The sequence below is a fragment of the Fragaria vesca genome, linkage group LG1 (genome assembly GCF_000184155.1).
Source record: "Fragaria vesca subsp. vesca linkage group LG1, FraVesHawaii_1.0, whole genome shotgun sequence".
NCBI lineage: Eukaryota > Viridiplantae > Streptophyta > Magnoliopsida > Rosales > Rosaceae > Fragaria > Fragaria vesca.
Window position 1 is genome coordinate 14,984,341 of NC_020491.1, and position 27,806 is coordinate 15,012,146.

At 36.3% G+C, this 27,806-nt stretch overlaps 4 protein-coding genes across 5 annotated transcripts; 2 read left to right on the plus strand and 2 right to left on the minus strand.

The window, feature by feature from the left end:
* Positions 1–4,779: 4,779 nt before the first annotated feature.
* LOC101302879 (E3 ubiquitin-protein ligase FANCL-like) lies at positions 4,780–8,659 on the plus strand. Its single transcript, XM_004289329.1, has 11 exons — positions 4,780–4,896; positions 5,170–5,241; positions 5,649–5,719; positions 6,541–6,619; positions 6,696–6,770; positions 6,863–6,977; positions 7,060–7,117; positions 7,205–7,276; positions 7,782–7,912; positions 7,981–8,104; positions 8,581–8,659. The coding sequence occupies exons 1-11, from the start codon at positions 4,894–4,896 to the stop codon at positions 8,657–8,659; spliced, it is 879 nt and encodes a 292-aa protein (XP_004289377.1). The 5' UTR covers positions 4,780–4,893.
* Positions 8,660–10,375: 1,716 nt separating this feature from the next.
* LOC101299522 (probable xyloglucan endotransglucosylase/hydrolase protein 6-like) lies at positions 10,376–12,100 on the minus strand. The gene is made up of 4 exons (XM_004288242.1): positions 11,836–12,100; positions 11,655–11,755; positions 11,346–11,542; positions 10,376–11,172 (listed from the first exon to the last, which is right to left on the minus strand). Exons 1-4 carry the CDS (start codon positions 12,023–12,025, stop codon positions 10,782–10,784), a joined length of 879 nt encoding a protein of 292 aa, XP_004288290.1. The 5' UTR covers positions 12,026–12,100; the 3' UTR covers positions 10,376–10,781.
* A 6,596-nt stretch (positions 12,101–18,696) lies between these two features.
* LOC101299810 (ubiquitin-conjugating enzyme E2 2-like) lies at positions 18,697–21,533 on the minus strand. Of its 2 annotated transcripts, none has more exons than XM_004288244.1 (6): positions 21,157–21,533; positions 20,989–21,073; positions 20,815–20,907; positions 19,281–19,342; positions 19,095–19,180; positions 18,697–18,990 (listed from the first exon to the last, which is right to left on the minus strand). In XM_004288244.1, the coding sequence occupies exons 1-6, from the start codon at positions 21,223–21,225 to the stop codon at positions 18,951–18,953; spliced, it is 435 nt and encodes a 144-aa protein (XP_004288292.1). In that variant the 5' UTR covers positions 21,226–21,533; the 3' UTR covers positions 18,697–18,950. The 2 variants fall into 2 exon arrangements, with proteins under 2 accessions (XP_004288292.1, XP_004288291.1); XM_004288243.1 differs by having other exon boundaries at positions 19,254–19,342.
* Positions 21,534–25,470: 3,937 nt separating this feature from the next.
* LOC101303167 (EPIDERMAL PATTERNING FACTOR-like protein 2-like) lies at positions 25,471–26,015 on the plus strand. Its single transcript, XM_004289330.1, has 2 exons — positions 25,471–25,515; positions 25,761–26,015. Exons 1-2 carry the CDS (start codon positions 25,471–25,473, stop codon positions 26,013–26,015), a joined length of 300 nt encoding a protein of 99 aa, XP_004289378.1.
* Positions 26,016–27,806: the final 1,791 nt, after the last annotated feature.

The window sequence follows — 27,806 nt, forward strand, 5'->3', positions numbered from 1 at the left end:
TTTTTTATTTTTACTTTTTATTTTTGTATGTTATAGTTAACGTGTAATGAGTCGAATTTATAATCTCCTTTTTACGGATGAAACTTTGTGACACTAGACTAAATTATATCCGATTTTTTAACCGTTGTTTACAGCAGGTGGATGAAAATCAAAAAAGAATTAAGAGCGGTTAATGTAGTTAATTATTAAAATATCTTGTCAATGAAATGATGACATGTTTGACGAGAGAAACAATATAATTGGAGAGTTGATGATTGCACAAGAAGTAAGAGTGGGATTATTAAGAAATGGGACGTTAGCTCACATGTTTCTGTCTCTAATTCAGTTGCTTGGGGACAGATAGAGGGTCATGAGGCTTCTTCTAAAACTACTACTACTTCTAAAACGGGTGGTGAGAAAGCGTGAGGAGAAAGGAAGGAATAGATGATACGATTTAGTCAGGGAAAAGAAAAAGAAAAATAGAAGAAGATGGTGAGGGGGATTACGGTCACGTGACGTGCTATGGCTATGAGAGGACCAGTAGGGACTCATCCCACGTGATTTGCCAATGGCCCTAAAAGCCTCTTCTTCCTCTGCCATCTCTTCTTTCTTCTGCAAAATCTTATCATTGAGATTTTTGTATCAAAGTCAGACAAGCCTTCTTCCTCCAATTTGATCCAAATGGGACCCGACGCACCATTTGTTAAAATTCCTAAAATCCCATCTTGGAAAAAGCCAGATACATACATATATTCTTACCTTTACAATAATCAAACATATACATAACATGATCGACATTATTCCCATAATATATCCGCTCGTTCTTTTGTATTTTCACATCTCATCTAATTTTAGACAAATTAACAATTTTTGTGGTTCAAATAAAAACAGATTGATCTATGAACTCAATAAGAGGTCTTAAACGATATTAAAACTATAGTACACACTACAAAACAAGTTGCATGTTACGTATTTTCGAAACAACTTAACCTTATTCATGAATTTCTTATAATTTGTTTAACTTACGGATATTTGAACGTACAACTTTCAAAACATCTTTCAAATACTAGTGCTTTACAAATCGATGCCTTCTTCAATATCGGCGATATGTATCTACTTCTACTAATTAAACCATATCAGTTTACATACAAGACATGCATTAGTTTCAACCAACACACATACTACCCTTCATATTCCTCAAATAGGAAACCAAAAAAAGAAAAGCCAAAATGAATAATTAAAATCAAAGTACGAGATATTTGAATGATATAAAAAAAAATTTTAATATAATTAAGTTCGACTCACACAAGATTTGTGGTGACACTAATTTGAGCCGTTTAACTGATAATAATAATAATAATAAAAAGTTTGCGCAGAAATGATGGTCTTGGTCGACATCTTGATGGTTGTGCGGAGTTTACCTATAATCACACGAAGAGCATAATGATCTTGATTGAAGGGAAGCTCGCAAAATGACATGTTTACGTTAACGAGACGCAATCATTAACAAATGAGAAAAGGTGTTGTTCTGAAATAGTCCACACATCACTCATAATGGATGGTGTGGAGTATGGACCAAATAAATCATGAGGCGAACTTTCCAGGAAAAGAGATGAGCTTTCGGGGCCTTTTGTCTTATAATCTCATCATCACTTTCATCACCCATATTTTCCGTCACCATCATCATCATATTCATATAAGAAACTCCCTTCAACCATTCCTTTGAATTCCAACCTTGAATTATTATCATTTTGATTTATTTTGCCCTATTTGCGTTTGTTGGGTTCCCTTATTTTTTTAATCTATCTATCTTTTTTGCTACATTAGGATATTTTTCTGATTTGTCACTCCTATTTTTAGGATGATAAAATTTGTTGTCTAGTGAATAGGGGATAATAAGGGGACAACCTTTTATTTATGCAAATAAATAATTTTCAAGGCAAAAAGTGTAGGGTCGTGAATGCTTTATATAAAGGTCTTGATGCTTAATCTTTGCCCTAATTATAGATTCCGATCCAATCTACGTGTGCACATACGTAACTTGTGTAAACAAATGGGACCAGAAAACACATGTCTTCTATTGGATACTTTGTCGGCTGATTTGTTTTGATCAAGATCATTAGGATAAATTTTCTAGATAATTAATTATTTTTTAATAATTCCTGCTGTTTCGTTATGCATTTCTCGATCGAGTGTATCTTGAGTCAAACTCATAACATTTTATGTATAAACAGTGTATACATATAATAAAATATTCGTATTTCTTTAATAGAGTTCAGAACTCAGTTTAATTAGAAAGTTATTCACAGTGTTATTAGAGATTAAGTCAATCATTAATTACATAATGAATTCTAATAAGTGTATTTTGGAAAAAGCTTTTTAAGAACCTACAACTTCAGATCGATGGGCGAGAGAAAATTAGGTCAATGAAGAATTCAAAGCTCTGAAAAACGAAAAGCAAGAGAGAATATGAAGGAAGAAGGTAATATGTTGCTTAAATAGTACACATTTACGATTATTCTAACGTCCAAGCCTGAAATGGAATAACAATCTAATTGTTCTTATATAATCATTTCAAGATACAACAAAAAATATTATGCTATTTCATTGTCTTATCAAATTAAGATAACAGATTGATAGATTTCATTTGTTTGGTTCTTATAGGGAATCTACAAAATGCATGCACAAATTATGTACGTGCGTGTTAGTGGTTAGTCATGTTATTATATACGAGACTATTTAACTCTAGAAACAAACAAAAATAGTGATCATCATTTACATTTCTGCACTATACGTGGATTACATACGAGAACGAAATGAGTAATACGTGCTTTATTTTTCAGGTTTAGTTATACGATTAGACACAAACACACAAGTTAACACCACGTTTGAAGACCTGAGAATTACACGGATCATATGAATTTGTATTTATTACAGAGTCTTTTTCTCCACTTAATCAATCTAATACTTTATTACATATAGTCTAATCAATCATCCTCGACAGCAACTCGTTCTGGGTTGATCTATGTATTTTCATATCAAAAAGCTAAAAACATGCTTATGGTAGCAAACACGAACTACATATTTGAATAATGGTGCCAATCATATGACTCAGCACCAACGAAAAAGAGAAAGAAAAAAAATTAGGTTCTATGAATCATCGTCATCATCAATCATGGATTATGATTCATGGGGTGCTGCCTGTGACTAAGTAGCATTATACAGGTGTGAATGAGTCATCTGTGCCACAACTGTGGCAGTTAGCTAGTCAAGCTTCAAACACATCGATGAAATAAGCTTCGAGAATTTGACTGGTAAACCAGAATTGGTCTCTGGGTTTGAAGCTGGGTTTGATTGGGTTTGATATTGTAGGCTAGCTAGGGCATTACGTATTTTACGTACTGTTCTTGCGACTCGTGAGTAAGACTTTGGTTGGTGCCTGAATGAGAAGACAGAAAAATGGAAGATTGAGTTTGACGGAGCAGGTGATTTGTGTAGCTCAATGAGGATAAGAGTTTTGGCGACATGTTTCAATATGGATAGCCAGGAACTGGTTCTGTTCTGAATTTGGAAGCCGACTTAGTCGTAACCGGATATTTTGTTTTTTGATGAGAAGTCGTAAATGGGTTTAATAGTTGAGGCTGATAGTGAATATATATACATTTATACAAAACACCAAAGTTCGAACACACTTGGAGTTTATAGATTTTCAGTTGAATGAATAATCATTACAAGTTAGTTTTTAAAATCTCAAACACTTTTCTTGCGGTCAAGGTTGCCACTACGTATTAAGTTGGACAGCACAAAAACTTAATGTCACGAAATAAATATTCAATTGTTGACATGGTTGATGTTTATAATTCAAATGATAATTTTTTTTGTTTGACTAATTTCACACGCATATAACCTAGGCAGTGCATGAGACATGTGTACTCTAGATGCTAATTGTAATATGAAATTTAGGCTCAATATCTAGTTTTTGTATTCATCAATTTTATTAAAATACTTGAAGACAGTCGCATCAATTTTAAAAGAAGTATATACGATTTATAATTAAACAATTTATACAAAGACGAGATCTTCGCCGCCGCTGATACTCGTTGCACGAAATCCTAGGGTTCGTATGTATACTGAGCTCCAAGAAATTAGCTCTAAATCAGATCTGATTCATGTAGAGAAGTTAGATTCGACTCATAATTAAAATTTGTCACTTATTGTTTTACAAAGATACTCTTTCAAATGGCATTAAGCGAAAGATGTCCCTCCTTTTTGAGTGAGGGTGTTGGTGGTCTCCTCTTTGAGCCAGGATTTAGGGCTTTGGTAGGTTGGTGTCGGGGTCGTGTCATTGGTGTGCCATGGTTACGGTGTCATTTTTAGAGACTATTTTAATGTCGGTTCATTTGTTCTTGTTATCAATGTATTAGAGAGGTTACATGTGCATATATGCTGGTAGTTTTGACATATAGTGTTTGAAATAGTTGTTTTTTCTCGAGGTTGACTGTAAGGATGTACCGGGCTTCTAAAATATGTTAAGGTACAGTTGAACCCCTACCGGTTCTTGTCCACTATAATCGTTGGTGTTATAGGTAGAAGAAGTGTGGGGATTTTATGTCCACCACTGATGGCTTTGATGGTTGTAATTTTGGATTTTATTATATAAAGTTTTAAAAAAAAAATTGCATTGTGACAAATTTAGAAACCATATAATTTTGGGCTGCGGCCCATAGGCCGCCTATCATATGCTAAGCAAGCCCACTGGATCAATTAAGTTCTCTACGCAGGTCGGGAATGAATCTGGTTGATGGGTCAAGGTCATTCGTATGAACTATATGAAGCTATCAACTGTCCAAGACTCAACCTTCACTGCTCTACGACGACTCCTGTTACCAGCTTCCTCCCCAGATTCGAACCAAAATGGTAAGACTCCTTCTTCTCAGTTTTGGTTTATGGGTATGTGCAGTTCTCTGAAAATGAATAACAAATAAAGCCCACCAAGTTTTGCCGGAAATTCGAAACGTTTGCATCAAACCCAAATTTAATCCCTAATGAACTTGAATTAGGGATTATAATCGTAACAAACCCAAATTTAATATAATGTATTCATAATTGAACCAAAATTTCGTTGTATTATTATCATGTGAATATGTAATGATGCATGGAGTGATGTATACCAAACTGCTGACGCTGCAGGAATGTAATGAACAGAGTAGATGCATAGAGCTGGCCAAAGCCTCTACCTTTTACCGTGCAGTGTATTCTGAGGTGAATGTAAACTCATTTTCTTCTGTTAAATTTCGTCGAAAAATGTATATGAATGTAGCATCTTTGGTTGGCATCATCCCCCGTCAAGTATGATTTGAACTTTGCTGTATAGCTATCGCATCTTGTTTAGCATCTTCAGGTTTCTTTGTATTTGTATAGACACAAACTCCGGAATATTGTTAATGAGGTTTACAATGTTATAGGTTTGCATTATGTTCACTCCAAGGATCAAACAGTTTTTGCATCTGTAGGATTTAGAAGTAATTGTGTAATGGTGCTAGTTATTGATTACTAACTGTATAAGAGCTGGAAGCTTAAACACCGTTTTAGCATTACCACATTAGCTTTACTACTGCTAGTAATACTTGTTTGGTTGGAGCCTTGACTTGATGATAATGTGAATTTAGATAGAGGAAGTTGGGTGGGAGCATCTTGTGAGATTTAGTGCAGATCTAACATCTCTCAGCTTTCGGATCTTGTAAGTGTTTCCCTATTGTTATCTACTTACTATTTTTTGTTTGGTTCACTTATCATGTGTTGAAAGGGAAAAAGAATCCATTGGTGTTTAAAATTTAGTTTGTGCCTCAAATTAAGAACTCTTCTATTGGCCAATGATATTTGCTGACAGAATATACTGATTTTCAGTATCAGAAGGTCGAGGAAATTCTAGTTGTGAGAAATAAAATATAGCTGCCAAACATACCTTACGCCCCCAGTATTTCGGTAATCCCATCCCATTGTACTACTGTTCACTTGTAAGAAGTTTCAAGAATGTATATATGACATAGACTGGAAATCCAGTTAGTGTCACGTAGACTAAACCTTCTTTATCGGATTGAGTGCAAGTGTTGGATAATTTCCTGGGTTACATGGTTCAGAACTAGGTTCGTCTTTGTCCACAAGCTTTGCCTACTTGACCATATCTAAACTTCTGTCCTTCCACAGTCCTAAATCTTCATTCGTAAATTATGTTAAAATCAGGAAATGCTAAACTATCTACACTAGGTGCTTGTGGAGTATCAGGTCCTGAAGTTTAATTTGTTCAACTTGCCAAGTAAACGTTTCTTAGTTTACCCTCTAATAGAATAATGAAAAAAACCTTTAAGGCTTTTGTTGCAGTCATTGTTTAGTAGACATTTCTATTTTATTATGTGATTACTAGATCATTGCATTTTCTCTTTTTATTTTTTGGAATAAAAAACAAAGAAAATGATAACTTGGCGTTCATTTACTGTTGCTGACATAGTTATGCGGTCTTAATAATTCGTGGACTATGCTTTTTGTACACTTGATTATCAGAGATAGTAAGGGAAGAGTGCATGTTATGGAAATTCAGTTGGACAAAACCCATCCTACCTCTCCTCCTTCAGTTTCAGCAGTATGTCTTCTATAATATCACTGATGCTTAAATTCTTCAATTTGATACATATGTAATACCCAAGTTTTGTCCTCAGGATGTACCTTATTTGTTTAATATAAAATGGTCATCAAACTCAAGATTAAAAGATGTGGTGCAGCAGTTTAGAAAGGTATTTAATTTTCTCTGAAAATTCATTTGAGAAGTTGTATCAGTTGATTGTCGCTTCTGCTAAGGATATCCACAATTTATTTTTGTATTCAGCATTTAGAGAGGCTTCAGACATTTTGGTCTACTTTGGATGATATTGATAGGTCCCTTCGTGTTGTTGAACATAAACAAGCATCTCCTGCTGGATCCAATCGCCAAATCAGTATAGGTGATTCTTCTTGTTTGTAACATTGATAGACTTATTCCCTCTGTCTGTTGATGTTAACTCTTCTGTGGTAATTGGTTTTCAGGAAATGATTGTTTCATCATGTTGTCTATTAATGCCACTGATCCTAAATCTTTACCAGAGTGAGATTTCATCTTAAATCGGTCACTAGTGCAGGTACCTTCTGTAGCATTTTCTTTTCATTCCATTGTGATATGAAGTTGTGTTAGGTGCCGTTTTATTGGTTCAGGTCAAATCGTAAACCTTTTGAGAGACAGATGGCGGAGAAATAGCAATAGATGGTATATTATCTCTTTCATTTGTTATTGGAAATAAAACTAATTGAATAAAGTTTCCCTTGGGTTTTTATTCTGTCTTTCCTACTTTATTTTAAAGGTATTGTAAATTTCTAAATATAATTTTTCTGGTGTTGTTACTATAGAGTCATCCTTTTGCACTAATTGAAGCTCACTCGTACACTTGATTTTAACAGCTGCTTCTCAGCTTTTATTTATCATGCACCTATTTTTTTTTTTGGTATGTATTTTTCTTTAGGAAGATTCTGCCCATCAGCTTCAAGCTAGAGGTTTGGAATGAAAATAACTTTTGCCAGATTAGGGATCAATTTGTTAAAATTCTGTTCTCTTTTAAAGTAACGAGGAGAAATTTTTGCAACGGTCTTAAACGAGTGCTCAACTTTTTCACTTGCTTTACTGATACATGATCAACCTTTGCATTTGCTGGGCTGCTACATGATTAGCCAACTGATACATGTTAAAATGTCATTTGCTCACTCTAATTTCATAGGGGAAGAGACAAAAAATTTCTGGATAATCTCGAACGTATTCTGGAGACTCAGCTGCCAAGGCCTGTAGACGTTGAGAAGAATGATCAGGAACTGGAATGCGGAATTTGTTATGCTCACAGTCTTCCAGTTGGTAATTCTTTAAATACTTCCTTAAATGTTTACAAAACTTCAGTCCCTGACATAGTAATGTTCATGTAGATGATGAGCTCAGAGATAAGAGTGGAACTGGGACTGACTATACATGCGACAATACCAGCTGCAAGAGGACATTTCATAGCATATGTCTCATGGACTGGTTGTGTTCCATTACCACAACAAGACAGTATGTTAAGGCTCTTGTGTTACTGTCATATTTCTGCTGATTATTGCACTGAATATAATATAGGCATACTTGCCTTTAATATTTTTCAACAGAAACTGTAGGTTTTGAATGTATATACTTACAAGTCATGGCTTGAACTTGACCTCAACATTAAATGACTTGGTGCATTTCCACAATATCAAAAAGGAAAAACATACAGATATCCCAAGAGGAACTATATATAATATGGTTCTGTAGTATCAAGAATAGCTTCCTTACTCGCTCTCATTGGTAGTGGCTCCATTACTGAGGCTGCTTCAAACAATCCTTTAAAGCAACCATCACAATTAGTGTAATGATATGAACATATTGACACTGGGAATTGTTTGGGTTGCATCTGTCAATCATGTCAAGTCATAACCTACAGTGGTGAACATAGGATTACTTTTAGGGTAACTCAGTGATTTTATTTGATTTATTTTTTATTGGCATTACAGGTCATTTAATGTTTTATTTGGAAGTTGTCCATACTGTTCAGAACCAGTTGCAGTGAAAATCAATAGTGTGAAGAAGTAAGCTAGGTCTTCCACACCTGCTAATCAAGGATCTTCTGAAGTGGTCAATTCCGGAGTACCTTGCCCATACTTGGATTAGTGCGCTTTTCACGGTAAATTTTTTAGCACTAAGAAAATGTAAAGACTAAATCCTGGAATATATACTTTTATTGAACTTCGGTTTTGCCAATGCTACAATGAATGTCCTTTAATGCTCCCCCATGCTCCCTGCTCTTTTATGTGTCCCTTTACAGTTCTATAGCTCATTAGTAGTTTACAGCTGAATTAGTCTTGTCCTCGAATCATTTGTAGCACTGCATCTCATCCAAGCTTGGTACACGAATCATTTGTATAACTCTGTTGCCTCACACGTCTAGGACATATCAAATATTGAGAAGTTGTTGTCAATCCACTATATGTTCTGTCTAAATCTTATCTTTCATTGGCACAGTGACTTTGATAGTTGCATGTTTCACATTTTATGTTACCTCTAAAGAGTGATTTGGAGTTACCCTCGTGATAAATTGATTTGTCATGCTTTCGTTGCCACTGCATTCATATCTGTATATGGCACTAAGTCTTGTGCCCAAGTACCTTTTATGTTGATACGGACAGGCAGACCAGTAGACCATAACCATTGGGTTGAAGTTGAACCATTGCGGAATGGAGCCAACCACATTTTCCTTGAGTTACATCGGCAGTTTATTGTTGTGGACCTAATGCTACTCAAGTCACTCGAGCTGTGAAGATGTGCCATACAAATTCCCAAGCAGATTCACCCCATGGTTTTCTGAATATGTTGGTCATGGTCCATTGTTTCAACTGCTCAAGTCGAACCATTTCAATGATTAGGGTCCCTCGGTTTAATGGCTCTTATCGACCCTGTTGAATTGGAGGTCCCTAGTTATTTAGGGCTGCCAATGCCATTATGATCTGTTTTGAATTTCATTCAGTATGTGCCTCTAACATGGAAAAATTCCTTCACAGCCGCGCATTGCCCTCAGAACAGTAGTCAGTGGGTGTAAAACCAAACCGTTTGTGAGTTTCACCCTTCTTTCTCTGGAGTCGAATCAGTGCGCCTGTGGTCGATTTTCATTTTGTTTTATCAGCTTTCCCGATAATTTATCAGACTATGAGATCATTGAGATGTGAGGCAACACTCGTTTGGATGCTGCCTCGCATATGAAGTTTACACTTTCCATCATGTATTAGATTTCGTGTTACTGAGTGACCGCTGATTAGGTATATAACTAAGTGAACCTTGTTTTTACAAGAACACGTACTTGTTAATCAACATTTACAACTATTTGTCTATCTCTGTTACTACTTACTAGGGTTACGTATCTAAAACTATCTTACTTGAATTCATATGAGCCACACGAGTGCATGCAACACAGGTCGCCGACCTCCGTCAACCAGGGACCACAAGTTTGGTAGTTATAGCTTATGCTACTCATTTGATAGATCATTGTTCTTGGAACGTTAAAATAGGAGAAAAAGTAAACGAAATAGAGACCATACATTACATATCTGTGGTTAAATTCTCAGACCATAATGAGTAATGATCATTATAGAAGAACAATGCTACCGACTCAAGCTTCTGAAGCAAATCAACCTCAAATGGTTTGCTTCCGCTCTTTTCTTTCTTTCTTTTGTTTGGCTCGTGTTAGAATGGACCGATTTCTTCCTCTTCAGCAGTTGAAGACAAATGAGATTTTTGCTTCACATTTGAAAATTGATAATAGAGTTCAAAACTATATCATTTTCAAAATAAACGCAGGACAGCTTTATTGGTACAATTATGGGAGCTTAATACAGACAAGTAGGAATAGACATTTGCTCACTTGTAAACAGACTTATTAGGCCTTCTTCATCCACATATACACAACAACAACAACAACAATTTCCATATACACCCTTTTACTATGCATGGCTCCTATTGCATACCAGTGCAAAAGGACACCTTACGTTGCTTGAGCATCGACTCTTTGATTCACACGAACGAACGTACGTACGTATATATGGTTCAGAAAATAGAATCCCACATAGGGAATTTTTTGGCCTTGAATGACAACATGTAATATTCTGGACCTCTTCATCCAGAATCAGTATGAACAGTTTAATAACCGGTAATTGGCTGGAACTTAGAGGCCGGCGACACACTCCGGTGGAGGTTTTGGGTACCGAGACCTGTCGGAGCAGTAATCGTAGATCATGTGGTTCATACGAACCCACTTGTATCTTCTGTATTCTAGGGCATTGAGTGCTTGGTAGGCAGTGCCTTCCCACCAGTTTTGGGCGCTTGAGGCACAATTGGCTGGTCCTGGCACAGAGCATCCTTCAATATCAAAGTCCTTGTAATAAGCATAGAAGGGAGCTTTGCTCCAGTTTATCTTCTCAAGCCCTCCTCTTGTTGCCCAATCATCAGCTTCCCACAATGTTGAGAACACTCCCATGGGTTGGAGCTTTGGGTATGGGATTCCTTTGGCTTCATTATTCTTGTACAGCCTGATAGGCACATCATCCACATAGAAGCTGCACCACCGAAAATGACATGAAGACCATTTAGATTACCAGAAATATAAAAAAAAACAAAATCATACCATATATAAATTATAAAGTGGTGATTTTCTGATGCCACGCTCATCATTTAGAATTTAACATGTCACATGTTTATAAGAAACCATTTTTGGGTTCTTGTCACTTACACAATATGGTGATGGTTCCAGAGAATTGTGTAAGTGTGGAAATCTGCAGCAGGGTCAAACCAGAGGTTGACCCTTTCCTCCCTATTACCCTGTCCATGAGCATAGATGTTGGTCTGGACTGTGTAAGGCTGTCCGGTCCTGTTCCCCAAGAACTCAAAATCAAGCTCATCACGTACTGCATCTGTGTCCGAGTTCATCTGCCAACAACAAAATAGTGAAACAAATCAGGAAAACAATACATAAAAGAAACCCAGGAAATTAAACCCCAAATATTATTTGGATGTGGATAAGGCCGGGGTGTATATCTACATAGAAAGCGGTGACAGTTCCGGCAGAGTCACCGGGAATGAGTTTGATCTTCATGCTCACACGGCCAAACAAGTACTTGTGTTTAGAGGAAAAGCCACAACCTGTGAAATGTTGTTAGAAGTCAAAATCAATAATATTTATTCATAGATAAAAATATAGTATATCTTGACCTGAATATTACCAGAATTTTGGTCAAGAACGAGCTGGATGGCCCTGCCTCCATCGATTTGCCTGATATGAGAATCAGACCATGTGACTTGGAAATCCTGAAGAAAAGTGGCTGGTCGTGCAAAGGCTGAGAGAGAAAATAGTGAAAGAAAACATAGGGAAATAGAAGCAATAACACTACCACTCCTCAAAGAGGGATACATGGCTATGATTCTCTGTCTCAGAAAATGAGAGTACTATATGCTAAGTTATTATGGGATTAATTTGCATGAGTGTGTGATATAGATGAGAAGGTGTGGGCTATTTATACATGTATGTATATAGTTGGGAGAGCAGTGATGATCGATCGAGAAGCTAGAGATTAGTGATTAGGACTGTTGCTTCCTAATGGAAAGGGCCATCATCATCAGTAGTTTTGCTTTCCATCCAGCTAATCGCAAGCTAGGCTATGGCTTAGGTTTAGGTCCTACCTCCTACCCAACAGTTTGTACTCTTCTTTCGCTACTTTCTTTATCAATCGCACACCTTAATTTGACCTAGATTACTAGCTTCATTCTCGTCTTTATATTATAAGCTGTGGCTCGATAGACGTATATGAGCAACGTAACCAAACACGATGCATATTCCTCATAAGAACTTAGCACTACTTGAGGCAAAAAGCAATTGCGCCCAAAAAGTAGTGCAAAAAGATTGATTAGAGTCCACATATTCACATCTTGATCGATAATCTATAATAACTAACCTCACATACGATCCATGATCATCGATGTATCGATTGGCACGGCCAACCCTAATTAGCTAGCTAGTGTGATGGTCAAGTCGGGTTGAATGCGGAAGCTAGGCTAACTCGTTTGGTGATTCAGATATCAAACCGAGCGTTATCCATAATGCATTTTGCTATTGTGACATTCTTAAAAGATAGTGAGGAAGGTTGGTGATTGTGAGTTTACAGGAGAATAGTGGGGAATATTGCTATAAGATCATCTTTACCGATGCACCTAACTACATGGCCTAGGCCATCATCCCCAATCACTGTTGCATATATAACCCTGGCTTCTGGTTAGCTTGGTCAACAATCCCTAAAGTTAAAGCTAGCAATCCAATCGAAAATTCGTCCTATATCAGTGTATACAGCCAACGGAAGTCGATTGATATTGATCGAATTGCTGACTGGCCTTTCCTCTAATATATGGACCCCTGATTTGAAGTTGCTCTCATATTACAGCCTGTAATTTGTTCTTAAACACATCAGGTTCTACATAAAGAACTAACTATATAATTGGTCGTAGTTCTACAACCTAAAAACTTAACTTACTGATCGACTTCAACCCTAAACCTAAGATCAAAAACCAATTTTTTGAGTTTTTTATACATTAAACATGATAGAGTCGTATTGATCGGAAAGTCTTTGGTAATAATATCTCAGATCTCCGACGTACTCGAACCACATGAGCTCTCACCGACGTGTTAGAGTTGATCGAGTTTGATAGACTACCCTAAACCCTAAACCTCATTTTGATATCTTTACGAAATTGCATGCAACGTAAGATCTGGAGATTACGTGCAGTCGTGGCAAATCAAGCACCAATGAGAAGCATTTGTGGTTCTGGATATGTGTTTGCCGCCAAAACAGTAGGGTTTCGGAAAATGATGTGCGAAGATTAGGACTGAACAGAAATCTTCCATTAGTGATATGACAATTGTGGCACTAGAGGACACACAAATCACTTTTCCTCTTTGCGGTCCTACGTCTAAAACTTCGTCTTCTCTTTAGTCCCAAGTTCCAAAGCTATTTACCCAGTAGTCGATCGGATTTCTAGTCACCGGAAAATAGTAGCTCGGAATTTAATGTAGGTGAAAAACACAATCATGAGGTGCTCAGGTCGGGTCAGGAGGAACGACTGGTACATAAATAAATCAATTCCTATAATCTACTAAATATGAATCGAAGTCGATCGTAGCTTCTTTATGTTTTTGCTTTGCATTTTTTACTGTTTAGGGTAAATTAATGAATTTGAGAACTGTCAATATCTTTCCGGCCAACTAAAGACTATGAGAGCAATTGTAAGAGTGTTGCAGTCGTATAGCACACTTTCTAGTATCTGGTAAGGTTTTGGAAAACGATTGTATTGCTACAAGAACTTTACCCCAATTTGACAACTACAGAATTCACGAGGGCATTATCTGCATGATCTCAAATCCCAGGTTACCAAAGTGCGTGTTTCCATAATTATAATTGCTCATCGTTTTCGTGGGGTGTACCTATCAGAGCTAATCGATCACTACGAAACTAAATCACGTAACTCGCTTCACATGAGGATGATGAAGAAGAATAGAACTACTTGATGGTGCTGTTGATTAACTTTTAATAATATGGCACGGTTCTGCAGTACATGAACTGGTATGACCCTCATGCATTCAAGCCATATATATCATGACCTACATTTTAAACTTGAAAACGAAATGTAATGATGAAAAAGATAAACTCCCATCACATTCAAAACCTACTTTCTTAAGTACGTATTGATCAGTACGTACCTCATCCAATATATACTTTTCTACTTTTGGTCCATAATCTCAATATAAGACCCAACACTATGGTTTTTACTTGCACTTCTAAGTATATTTCGTGTACATCTGTGCTGTAAAATTAACATTTATTCGATTGAAGATAATAGTGAAGAGTGAGAGTAGTCTTGCAATTAAAAGATTCGATTCGTCGATTACTTGAAGTTGCCATTTATGGTAATGAGAAGAAGGTAAACATCTATGATCTATCAAAATGAAAGCAGATTGTATGGAAAGCCATGCACTGTATGAGAAAAGCCATTGCATATGTGAATGGTCGTTTTCAATATATGGATAGATCACATCGAATAGAATGCAGTGATGGATCACAACCTCTCCTGCGCTACCCAACAATTTTTGGCTATAAGATGGTTGACGTTTCACCTGTACGTGCTTGTGTATGAAAATAATAGATTGGTGTGTAGTGTCTGCATTATGAGAGAGTGCATTAAGTTTTTATCGTTTTGTAAAGAGGATAACAAATAGAAAATAATTGCTTCTTTTTCCCGGCTTAGCGATCGATGTAATTTTGTAACATGCAACACCCTACATTAATTTTCGATTATTTTAACCGTCCAAATTTTAGGCATTCACTTTGATTCGCGTATACTATTAACTAACGATTATTGTTATGACAATTCATGATTTCATGATAATGAATAACTAAAACGATTTCTGATTTGATTAATTGATCTCTAAGTATAGACTTAGAACTTGATGAATATAACCTAATTTAGTTTAGGTTGGATCCAAGCTTTAACGAAAAGAGACATGATCTCTTCATCAATGGCAGCTAATATATATCTTTAACACACACACGCATCTGAAAAGATGATTAATTACAAGACTTAAGCCCCATTACGTACGCGAGTTAACAAAATTATGAGTAATGTAAAGTGAACCACATTTTAGTGAATCACCTAGAGCCCACTTTACGTGGCATGCCCACGTCATCAAAAAATGATTTCTAATATTCTTCAATTTCCATCTTTTATTCAATACAGAATTTCTTTTCCTTTTTTTTAGTTACATACGAAATTTCTTCATTTTTACTTTCTTAATTTTATTCTTTAAATCCTATCCTTTATCTTTCTAATCCTTTAAAAAAAAAAAAAAATCTGCCTACAAGTCTTCAAACAACGTAGCCTCCTCCTCTCATCTCACGCATCCTCCCACCTCCTCTTTGATTCAATTGATCAAGGAATTCCTCCGTTTGATTTCGGCTAGCTTTCTTGATCATATGCATCATCTTCCAATTGTGGCTATATTTTTTTCCTTTTCGTAACAAGTTTGGAATTAAGGGTTCGGGAGAGTGGATTTGAATTAGGGTTTTTTTTTTTGTATAGCTAGCTGTGATTCCTTTTCAAATAGACTTTGCTGCTTGTTTTTTTTTCTTTTTTCATATGGTTTTGGCTGATTAGGCATAGAGGCTTGCACATGAAGAACCTTTTTTTTTTTTTTTAGAATGACACATGAAGAACCTTGATTCACTAGGTTTGAGCACAAAGCAATTGCATGTATTGGCTTGAAAACCTACATTCTGGTGAAGACTTGTTTCTTGAAGGGTGCGATAAAAAAAAAATAGCAAAACATATATATGAGAAAGAACGCAGAAATGGTATGAGTATAATTGAAGAGTAGGTGGGACTGTGGGAGGTGGATTACGGCTGTTTGAAGAGTGAAGATATATTGTAGGCAGAATATTTTATTTTATTTTTTAAGGGATTAGAAAGATAAAGGATAGGGTTTAAAGAATAAAATTAAGAAAGTAAAAAAAAAGAAAAAGAGATCTCTTAATGAATAAAAGGTAGAAATTGAAAAATAATAAAAATCATACTTTGATGACGTGGGCATATCAGGTCAGCATGTTATGTAAGGTGGACTCTAAATGGTTCATCAAAAGATGGTTTACCTAACATTATTCGAAAATATAACATATATGCATCACAATAATATCAATACCCGAGAACTAGTTCCAATCAAGACCAAATGTCCCCTTTTCAAAGTCCATTAATCAAGTTTTGTAGCTTCTTTAGCTAATAATCAATCACTTTGGAGGTAGACCAACTCAATTAATTATTAATGGAATGGATTAGCAACTATAAGTAGCTATCTTGGCGTACTTATCAAGGAAATCAAATCAAACATTGTATTATTTTGATCCTTGCCTTTAGGTGGTGAAACAGCCTTCCCATGCATATGTTCTAGTTTTGCCGGTACTGGGGTGTCTGGATTTGACTAACCAACCACATTAACACTTGATTATCTAATAGGCTAGGGCTGCTAATGACATGCACATAGTTCTTAGCTTTCCTTTTAATTGTTCCTTTTGCACCTTCTGAATTTTTGTTACTACTTGCAAGTGAATTATACATATATAGAAACACAAATAGCTATTTGGAATGCGTATATGCACTATTCGTTTTGAGTATAATCAAAAGTTCCCTTGATCAAAATACTTTCTTCCATCCTACCTCCACCTCAACTTAGATTTAACACAATATTTCAAGATCATAATTTCTAGCTATATATGATCGATAATTTGATCCAATTAGTTTCATCAGATGCTAGAAAACAAAAAATTAAAGATGAATACAATGATTACAATCATATATGAATGTATGTGTTACTAAATTTTCAAAGAAATATCTGTATGTTTCTCATGAGGATCTATCAGTTTCCACCCAACACACGTATTTTACATCACACAATATGAATTAATCACTTATAGAATACTGTCCCACGTATTGCTGTCTCATTATGAAGATGAACAACTCCTTAAATACGATGGATCTTGCATAATTTGCAACGTGAAGTATTTATATTGTGTTACGTACTTTAATATTTCTGAAGAGCATATATGCATGGATACCCCACATATAATATAGTCACGGATAAGAACGATCTGAGCCATTTGTATTTTCTGAGGCTGCAGCTTAATATTCTCTGTAAATTTGATTATCTTCTATTAACATCAGATCATCGTCTTCGTACAAATATGGATAAGAAAGCTAGCAACTAGTCGCTAGCAAGTTCGATCTTCAACATTTTCTTAAAGAAACAGCTGCGGCAAGCTTAACATGTTCTAATTAATTTTCCATTATTGTGATGTGCATGGGATAACCACCCAAACCCTAATAGCCTCTGGACTTTTAGGGTTCATGTTCTCCTTATTAATCACCAGTATTAGCTGTATGTACTTGCATATTCAATTCCCTTGATTGTTAATTACTCGATCATGAGAGAGCTCTATGCCTCTTAACTTAGTTAAGTAACTAACTCAATAATGATATCATCCATTGAAATAAGAAAAAGGACATGTATCTTTCATGTCATATAAATAGCTTAGTCATTTGATTGTTATAACTTATAATCATCCTTTTAGTTTGTCTGAATACTATGGTTGGACCAAATGACTTATAATTTAGCTGATCTTTTGTATTTTGTAACAGTTCTCCCAATGAAATTGAAACCTAAAAGATGAGTATATTTGCAAGTTTGCAACTGGGTTGGGGGTGAGAACATCCTCACTTTTGTTGGAAAAAGAAATTATATAACACTAATGTGGTCCACGTATATAGATCAGATTTTGCAAAATTTTAGCCTAATTGTTATATATGTTCAACTATATATGCAGCCCGATTCAAGTAGTTAATTGATTTCTTAATTGAGAAATACAACTCAACTGGAGAAATGTCAAGAACAAGCATAGTGACCATCTCCAACTACATAGAGAGACCGTGACTTCCTCTCTTGTATGCAAATTTTTGTAGCCAATAATGTTTCAAAACAAAATCATGGAAACAATATTGTATTTTATCAAAATCATATTTCAATATCTCTTTAAACCCAATTCTCTCAAGGGAGAAAAAAAAATTAATAAAATGAGAAGGAAAGTACTAAAACTGATAGAAAATAGAAAAATATTGCATGGAAAAAGAAAATAACAGAAAATAAAACAAAGAAAATGTATAAAGAGGAGAAAGGGAAGCACGAATCGAACCAATTACCTATGCCCTTGGGGCAGAGAGAGGTTCAAATCAAAAAGCACAACCAACTGAACCAACTTGGACTTCAGAGCATTTATTAGACAATTGCTATCTAGGCTGCAGCTATACCGCCTCTGAGTAGATGCAGTAGAACCTAAGAGTTTGATTTCTAGAATGTAAGGGCATGACGCATGGGGAATCCTAACATTACAAAGGGCGTAATTATCCCAGTAGAATAGACCTTCCTATTGATATGGATTTTGTGGTATTGCGAATCCAAAGTTTGGTCCTATTACGATTTATACGCAGAGATATACTTTCCCCATACTCCAACATTAGAGATTGCATTATTATCTTTGGAACTCTTTGAGTTCCACAAATGACACCGAATCATGTTTTTTCTGTGTAATATCGACATAACTTGTCTATGTGATTACATTTCAGAAGAGGGAGATACACTAGCTGTAGATGGGTATTCAGCCAACCTAAAGCCTTCTCCTAAATAGGAGTTAAAAAATATCAGAGCAAATTGTAAACAGGAACTAAGATTCGATGGAATTGTGCTCAGGAACTAAGATTCGATGGAATTGCGAGCACAGCGGCGTACCCTCCTACAAATTCCCACAGAAATGTCAGCTTAATAGACAAAGGTGGAGAGATGATACTTTATCAGAAACATAAACAGAAAGGCCTAATGATCAAAAAGTGTACACACTTGTTGTAAGCTTTTATGTCATGTTGATACAGTTGAGCAGCCTCAGGGTTTGCAGGACTTGAAGGATTTGGATCAGTGAGAAGTGACTGCAACAATTTGTTAACTCGGTAAATCAACAAAAAATGGTGAAGAAAAGGGGTTGTGAGGCAAGAAAATTACTTGAACAGATGTTAAAATTGTTGATACGTTGTGGCAGGGTGACCATGCATCCTGAATTATATCCATGCACAGTGCGCCATCATGGTAAACTGCACAAGCCACATAACTGATGAGTAATTGTTCCTTCTGTTTTTAACAAATAACAAAAAAAATGCAGAAGTATTTCAGTGTCGCCCACATGAACTGCAAGCAGAGTAAAAACTATGAAGTCAAGATTTAATCAAATACCATCAACTACATGTAACCAAAGTTATCAAAAATATGAGAAGCCAAGATGATGTGGTCATCAAACAAGATCATAGTTCAATAGTTGAACTTCAAATTGGTTCATTATTTCTCTTACCTTTTCACTCACAATCAACCCTCTGTCCTCTCATTCACTCCCATCCTTTTCTCTACTAATCCCAATTCCCATCACATTTACAGCACAAAAACCCTGAAAGAGTTTGCAATAGAATGAACTGCAGCAGGACAGTGAGGAGAACCCCTTTTTCCACTCAGCCAACACCCCCCCCCAACATTTAACCAAAAGAAAATTCTTAAGTGGATTGAATTGTTAGAAAGAAAGAAATAAAATACAGATAAATATCAAATTTCTATCCTATTACCACCATTCTGCTTACTAGTATGACAGTATTAATACTTTACAACAAACTTATACTACTGCCTACAGAATGTACTCATCACAATTTTACTGATAGAAATGCGTGGGTATATACGGTGAACTACTCAAACAGCAATATCATTATGCCCAGATTTAGGAAGACCAAAGAGAAGCATAGAATAAGCCTGACTGTAAACCTTGATTAGAGTGTGGTCACATAGTCATGCGGTTTCAATTCCATAAACTTAGCCCTCATCTTCCTAGCGTCTATGAAATTGAATATAACTAGAAAGGGTGCGAGTGATAATACAGTAGAAGGTGGACATCAAATCTGGATTTAGAACTGGATACACCAGCCCGTATACTTCATCTTAGAAATATTAACTCCCACTGATGTTTAACAACACCTCCAAGGATTTCATAAGATCCTGAGTATAACAAATTCCAATGGTATTTGGACAACTGGACTGGTGATAAACTTATTGTCTCAGCCTACTTTAAGTATACATTTGTACATGCACTTTCAACACTTGGAACAAGAATATGTAAATCAAGATCCTGTTTGATGGCACGTAAATTCAAAATCGGTTCATCTCACATGAAAAGGACAATGACTTCAACTCTAATCAACTCCAATCCAATCAAACTTGGTTCCTCACTGGTGTTACTTTGATATATATACATGTCCCGTACCCTCACAGCTCAAGTGTTATTGGATCTGATGGTTCGACTAACATGAAAGCAATGTTTCCTTTGTAATAGATCCAGGTTGGTGCTCATATGAAACCTTTGATCCCCATTCCCACACATCAGTTTACTAGCAACACTGACACTTCAACACTTCTAATGGTGAACTCTAAACTAACAACCACTAATTCAATCCCATCCCTATCAAATCTCAAATGAAAACATACACATATCAAAGAACTCAACAAATACAAAAGTGATCAAACTAACCATTCGGATGGAACATCTCGGACGTGAATCGGACACGCGGCGGCTTTTCCGGATATCGCTCACTAAATGTCAACCGCAAACTGAACACACCACCTGAATTGAACTCCCAACACATCAAAAACCAAATCTTTCCAACCAAACTAACACAAAGAACAAAACCCGAAACAGATCTACCTTCCCATGGAGTCTCATCAGGTCCAAATATAGTCGCGCTCCACACGAACAGGTTATCATCGGACATAGGACTCGCGCTGCAACCCTACAAGACCAAATCAAGATAACTCAGATCAAACTCACTCAGATAAAACCTGATCGGAAATGAAAAGAGTATTGCTTATTCACCTCCGGGGGCTCGTTAATGATGGTTTTGAGATCGGACATGAGGCGGAGCTGAGCAGACGACGAACCCATAATCACAAAGAGATTGAAGGGTTCTTGATCTTGGTTGTTCTGGACCCAAAATCAATCTGGGGGAGTATTAATAAAGCCAAAAGCGAAGAGGACGCGGGTTTGGGTTTGGCTTTTTGTTGATTGGTTTTATATTATAAAGGGTGGGTGGGGGTGGATGAGAACGAAAAGGGTTTTGGAATCTGGAAAACTGTGTATGGGGAAAACTGACAAGGAAGAGAAGAAAGGGAAGGGAATGGAAACAATGGACTCTGTTTGTGTCTCTGTGTTTCTTTCTTCTGCTGCGCTGTGAAATTCTATTCGTTTTCCAGATTTTGTTTGGTGGTGGAGTCAAAGCTTATTAAGCTGGGCTGTTGGGTTTTGTTGAGCCCCCTGGTTTGGGTTTTTGGTGGGTAATTCACGCGGTTTTGGCGGGTAAAAGAATTTGTAGTAGTTGCAAAAGAAGTCGATTATGGGCCTTTTGGGGTTAGTTTTATCACAGACGTTGCTGGGTTTGAGCCTGAATGATTTGTGTTGGGCTGACAACCCAAAGTCGATTCTATACCCGAAAGGACATACTAATTTTTTTTTTTTTTTTGTAAATTTGGCAAGGAAACTCAGCATATCCCATGAACTTCGACTTTGTATATGTTTTAGTAAATGTTTGCTCACGAGATAGTTTTTAAGGGATTGTAAGAGACGAATTGACATGACAGTTGAAAACTGATTCAGAGTTCTAAGGTTGTTATAATTTTAGCTTCTATCCCTCACACACAGTCTCATATAATTGATTCTTTCGTGAGCAAGATTGTTTATATGTGTGTTGATCGATTTTCTTTGTACTAAAAGCATGAAATAAAATCTTACGGATGAAATGAAATTTCTTATTTAAACCTTAATGAAGTAAAAATGTGGATTTGGTCATTTGGTTAACAGGTTGGGTTGTGTTAACGAATTTTCCATTGAATATTGGGGGTTTTGGGTAAATTGGCAATGCTAATAGCTTAATTATGGAAGTTAACAGGCCACTATAAATGACAAATGGGTAAGTCATAAAACTAAATGATCTGCCAGCTTATATTCTTGATTTTGATTTGGCAAGTGTCTGACGTATTCCTACGAGCAATATTCTACTCCTTTGGTACAAGACGGCTAGGGTTTTGCGCAAAAAAAAAGACCAGAAACTCACCCTTCAATTCAATTCATTCAAGCTCCATGCCTCGCTGCCTCAAGAGCAAAATGAATTGCTTTAGATCTTCCTCGTCAGGAAAATCACTTGGTAAGTCGACAACTCTTATACTTTATAGTTTATATCCCATTATTATTGCCGAGTCTTGTAGCATGGTTTGTAACTAAACATGACATTAAAGTGATCGGTTGTATAAGATGTGAGTTGTATTTCATCCCATTTATTTTGTTATATATATGCATTAGGTTTCAATCCCTTATGTGTCTTCAGACCAAAAAAAAAAAATCCCATATGTGTCTAGTTTGCTTCCGCATCTTGTTTAAGAATAGAAACATATGCGCGCCATTGTATATCATTCATGAATTTTATCTATGTTGATCTATGTAATAATCTGAAGCAAGCCTGATTAACTAACATAGCATAGTGTTGCAATCTTATACTCTTATAGTCTTATTTAGATTTGGATCAAGTACAAGCATTTTGTATGTGCAGGTTCATCAGAACCAACCGAGGTGGATCAACAGCTCCTAAACATTCATCGTCAAACAGCTACGATGATCTGCAAAGAGATTGAGAGGGTGGTAGTAAACAATTCCTCAGAGGGCCTCCTTTCAATCGAGCTGCGAGAACTCGACAAGTTTGTCAAAGCTATTACCGATCTTGGCTTTGATTCTTCGAAGATAGAAGCCCAGGTTGAGAAGCTTAATGAAAACATTGCTAAATATAAGTCTGCACGGTCTGCATGTATACCAGGCTTAGCAGCCATAGAATCTCGCATGGCGAAGGCTTCGTCTAACCGTAAGGATTTGTTACTGAAAAAGGAGTCTTTGGATGAGAGTTTGAAGAAGTTGAAAAGAGAGCAAGAAGTGCTGGAGGGGGAGATTGATCAAGTTGATTTGCAGATCAAGGATCATGACATGAAGATTGATCGCATGAAAAAAGAGAGAGCCAAAATTACAGAGGCTCCCAATGTGACTGCTGGCAATGCTCAGACTTTGAAGGCCCTGGAGGACTTGATTGAGGCTCAGAGAAGTGAGTTTGAGGGTTTGACATACTTGGGATGACGGATCGGTTCCCATTTGAGTTTTATGTTTTAGATATAGGTCGACCCTCGTTTTCTAGTTCTCATTTTCTTCATGAAAAGATTATTAATTGTGAATTTGAGATTGTCTGTCCAAGTTCATGAGGTTCACTTTAGTTCTTTTGTCCTAATTTTGATTTTTAAGACGATTTTTCATATATATAACTTCCTACAGTTGCTTGTGTGTTGAGGTTGTTATATTAAAGCACCTATGATGCTTCGTCTAAATCTGCTTCCTTCTTTGATCAAATTTCATTTGTTTTTTTCTTTTTATATGAAACTAAAACATTACACAGAAAAGTCTCTTAGATAGCCTGAGTTAACAATATCAAATAACAACGTTCTAGAAGCAGCTGCTGGGTATCCATCTTGCCACACATGACCGTTGGGGAGAGTTGGTGGCCTTCATTTGTAATAGCATTTGTCACACAGTTTGCCTCTCTGTATACATTGTTAAAGCAAATTGAGGAGACTGAGGTAGCAATAGTCCGAATATCTTGGACAATTTTCCGCAGTCTCCATGGAGGGGATAATTTCTCATTGATGGCATCAATCACAAGCTTCGAGTTGCCTTCTATGTGGATATTCATGTAGCCTCGGTCTCTAGCTTTGACAAGACTATCTCTAAGAGTCGTGGCTTCAGCTGTTGGGATAATAGTACTTCCTAATCCCTTTGCAGCAACCAGAATCACGTTTCCATCGCCTTCTAATTGGATAGTAGTATTTGATCAAATTTCGTTTGTTGATTTGTTCAGTCTCTTTGTGTTGCTTGCATCGTTTAAATTTGATGACATTTTTTGTCCAAACCATTGTTGACGTTCTAGACTACATAATCAAGCTACAAAATACACGAGCATTACTTATAAACATAAGACAATATTGTCGGGTTGACAAATATATTACTGTTTAACAAGTGTGTTCTATTCAATTGTCACAATTAAACGGAGAAAACATATTGAGAGACTAAAATAATATTCAATGATATAATTGTATGACCAAGTATGAGAAATTATTAAAGTGCGCAACAAATATAGTTTGATGATCAAAGTGATAGTTTTGCTTTCTTATATAGATTTGGTATGTGATTTTTTTTTTCTTTGAGTAGCAATTTGAATCAAAACGTGACAATCCCAAAAATTGCCCAAGTATTGTTTAGTGCGAGGATTGAGGAGGTATTATATCTTCAATTGTTTCATGCTACATTGCTATTTGCTACTCATGATATGAAATCATGAATGGATACACAACACCCTTTTCGATCTGGTTGCATGACATGTGAATGTGATTACACTATCATGATGGAGGGTACAATGTATGTCCTTTCTTTTTCCCCACCCACAACATTATAGACATACAGATATGGCGTCTGATCACGCAGGACTGCTCAGACCAACCTCCACAAGAAATCCCAGAACACCAAAATTCAAATATTTTTTCAGAAATTATAAAGATCTCAGAGGAAAGCGAAAACCCAAAACTCCACAGCTGTGAATGCATGTCTTTTAGCCTTGGAAACGATCCCTGGCCATCATCATCCCCATAACTTGTGGGGTTAATTTTCCTCCGTGGCCTTTTGCTGTTTGGGTTCCTTGTCCTTTTTAGTTTTTATCCCATCTTCTGTTTTGCTGTTTGGGACTCTACTCTCTCCAATTCTCTAATCGAGGTTCAACTTACTCCTCTTTTTGAAAATACATACCTCCTTTTGCTTTTGCCTCTGCATTTCTCATTTGTCCACGTTCCATCACCTCAAAAATCCCACTGAAGAAGATCAAACTGTATATATATTTAGCTGTGTCAATCACTCTGTTACTGATTTGACTCCTTCTCTTGGTTTCTTTAAACAATACTACATAACTCAATCCCCTGTGTCCGGTTATATATTTGGCAGCACAGACATATTTTCATTTAGTCCATCTCTCTATTCTCTCAAATGGGTTTTCGATACACCACCAGTTCTATCATCTTTCTGGTGATTTTGAGCTCTACCCAAATAAGATTCATGGCTGAAGGCAGAGCACTTCTCAAGAAGGATGACACTTCCCAGGTGGGTGTTTGTTAATGCCAAACTTCCTATACTACATTCTTTAGTTTCTGTTTCGCGTTCAAGTTTTAGACTTTGTCTTTGTCTACTATGTTTTGCAAACACTAGTGTTGAATGCGTTTATAAACCATAGAATTGAGAAAACGAAAACCAAACCGATGAGATTGAAACTCATGTTGAACAACATCGTTGCATTGGCAAACTTTTGGATCATTTGTATTTATTTGGTGTTTGTACGTTTTCAATAGATAGTGAATGAAGACAATAAGGCAAGAGTGAGAGCACAAATTGGTTCAAGGCCTCCAAAGTGTGAAGGAATGTGCAGCTCATGTGGCCCTTGCGAGGCAATTCAAGTTCCTAACAATTTTCAAGCCAAACCAGGTAAGAGGAACTCTTCTACAGTTGTATCCACCATTGCTTATGCCAGAGGAAACGAGTACTCGAGCAACTACAAACCCATGAGCTGGAAATGCAAATGTGGCACCATCATCTTCAACCCCTGATCAAGAATGATTCATCGTCTTCACTATGACCACTTGATTTTTAGGTGGATTTGGATTTTGGAGCATACCAATTTTTTGGATATTGTAAATGGATGATACTAGTAGCCAAGAATGATCAAATTTTGGTTCTTGAATCCCTGCAATCCAGCTAGCTACCCCCATTAACCTCTGATGCCTTCCTCTGTAATCTTAGTGATTATCATATATAATATACAAGAGCAAATATTATTGCTTATTTTGCTTGGGGGGTTTGCTTGGACCCTGAATTCCTGATTTTGTTTGGTATTCTTTTTGATGTCATCTCTTCCTTGATCTGTGAGCTTTGGAAAAGACAATTATTAGAATTTGTTGTTGTGATGAAGTACTGATTTCACAGCTCACTGAGAAAGTAGATGAGAGACAATAGTTGAAATCTTGTAGTCTGTGAGACTTATAACCTGTTCACCACGCCACCGTTCCGTTTTCCCAAGATGAGAATCCGTTTGCATTTGCTTTGAGAAAGATAGGTAACGTAACCAAGTCACCATTTTATTGTTTCCAATAGTAAAGTAGCTAGCTTTATCACTTCTTTATCTTTATCTTCAGGACTTTTTTTTACGTCACTGCTCAAGTTTCACATTATGTCCAAATGTCCAATGCAAATGCATATTTGAGCGCAAAGGGAGCTTTTTATAGGAGTGAAAGTTTTAGAGATGTCTATAATTCTATAATCGTTTCAATAATGCTAGATATGAACCGCTTTTTGTAGTCGATAACTATGGAAGTTTAACCAGTTAACGATTAAATTTTACACGATCAATGAGAGTAGTAAGACTAAACATTACAGGGCTAGGCTCCCCCTCTTTCACTTGGGTGAAGAAGTCACGTGCAAGAGTGAAGCTAAATATTTTTTTTTGGTTACACTTCACTAAATTCCTGAGCCTAAAATGGGAATGTTGGTTCAGAAGTCCTGGACATGCAAAACAGAAAAAAGCAGAAGCTGGGGACAGTGAAAGCAACAGATTCTGATTCTCCATGCCTATTTCTCTCCAGTTTTTTGTGCATTCCAGTTTCATTTTCTCAGCCACATATAACAAATGGCATTGAAACTTCTCCATCCCAGCGCCATGGACAAATTGTACTAGTTTGTATGGGACTATGGGGTGCTGTTTGAATGTTTGATACAGATATGGGGGGACTCTGTGAACCAGAATCTGATAGAGTACAACAGGGTTAACAACCACCGTTAAGGTCGATCTTCTCGAAGTTTGCAGCGGCTGAGTGATCAAATCCAGAGCAACTTTGTGTGGAAAGCCGTGTATTCAGTAACAGACGTCAATGTTGTCACTAACACTGTGGTTTGATGTTATTGAACCTGGTGACTGATTATTCTTATCAAATATCAATATATCAAGTATACCGATTTTTAAAAATATATCAAGTTTTAAAAATAACATGTGAGTATGACATGTTTCTCCTATTTAAGATTGATATATATTCATTAAGATGATTAATTTATCCTCTGACAAAAAAAAAGATGACAAATTTATCCTTAAATTCTTTTTTTCTTAATTTTTATTCTTTGTTTTCATATTTCAATTTTCTTTTTTTGGCTTTTTATATTTTTAGAAACGTAGAGAAAAAAATTCATCGTCACTTTCTCCTTTATAATAATCAGTTTTTCATTTCAATTATCTTTGAATGTCAATGGTAACAATAAAATTTTTGAGTGTTGGCAGAAACAACAAAGATTGAACATTGAACTCCTTAGAGTGTCGGCGAAAACAACAAGGATTGAACATTGAACTTCTG

Bases quoted from the DNA above. Each gene is read 5' to 3' on its own strand.
- LOC101302879 (XM_004289329.1), top strand. The intron at 6,620-6,695 runs GTATGTCTTCTA...TTTTGTCCTCAG, and splicing joins CTCCTCCTTCAGTTTCAGCA to GATGTACCTTATTTGTTTAA. The intron at 6,978-7,059 runs GTGATTCTTCTT...ATTGGTTTTCAG, and splicing joins CAATCGCCAAATCAGTATAG to GAAATGATTGTTTCATCATG.
- LOC101299810 (XM_004288243.1), bottom strand. From the start codon at position 21,225: ATGGGTTCGTCGTCTGCTCAGCTCCGCCTCATGTCCGATCTCAAAACC. The intron at 21,074-21,156 runs GTGAATAAGCAA...TTGGTCTTGTAG, and splicing joins TCATTAACGAGCCCCCGGAG to GGTTGCAGCGCGAGTCCTAT. The intron at 19,181-19,253 runs GTAATTTTCTTG...AAATTGTTGCAG, and splicing joins CAATTTTAACATCTGTTCAA to TCACTTCTCACTGATCCAAA.
- LOC101303167 (XM_004289330.1), top strand. From the start codon at position 25,471: ATGGCTGAAGGCAGAGCACTTCTCAAGAAGGATGACACTTCCCAG. The intron at 25,516-25,760 runs GTGGGTGTTTGT...CGTTTTCAATAG, and splicing joins AGAAGGATGACACTTCCCAG to ATAGTGAATGAAGACAATAA.
- LOC101299522 (XM_004288242.1), bottom strand. From the start codon at position 12,025: ATGTATCCCTCTTTGAGGAGTGGTAGTGTTATTGCTTCTATTTCCCTA. The intron at 11,756-11,835 runs GTAATATTCAGG...AACATTTCACAG, and splicing joins CGTTCTTGACCAAAATTCTG to GTTGTGGCTTTTCCTCTAAA. The intron at 11,173-11,345 runs GTAAGTGACAAG...TCGGTGGTGCAG, and splicing joins TGGAACCATCACCATATTGT to CTTCTATGTGGATGATGTGC.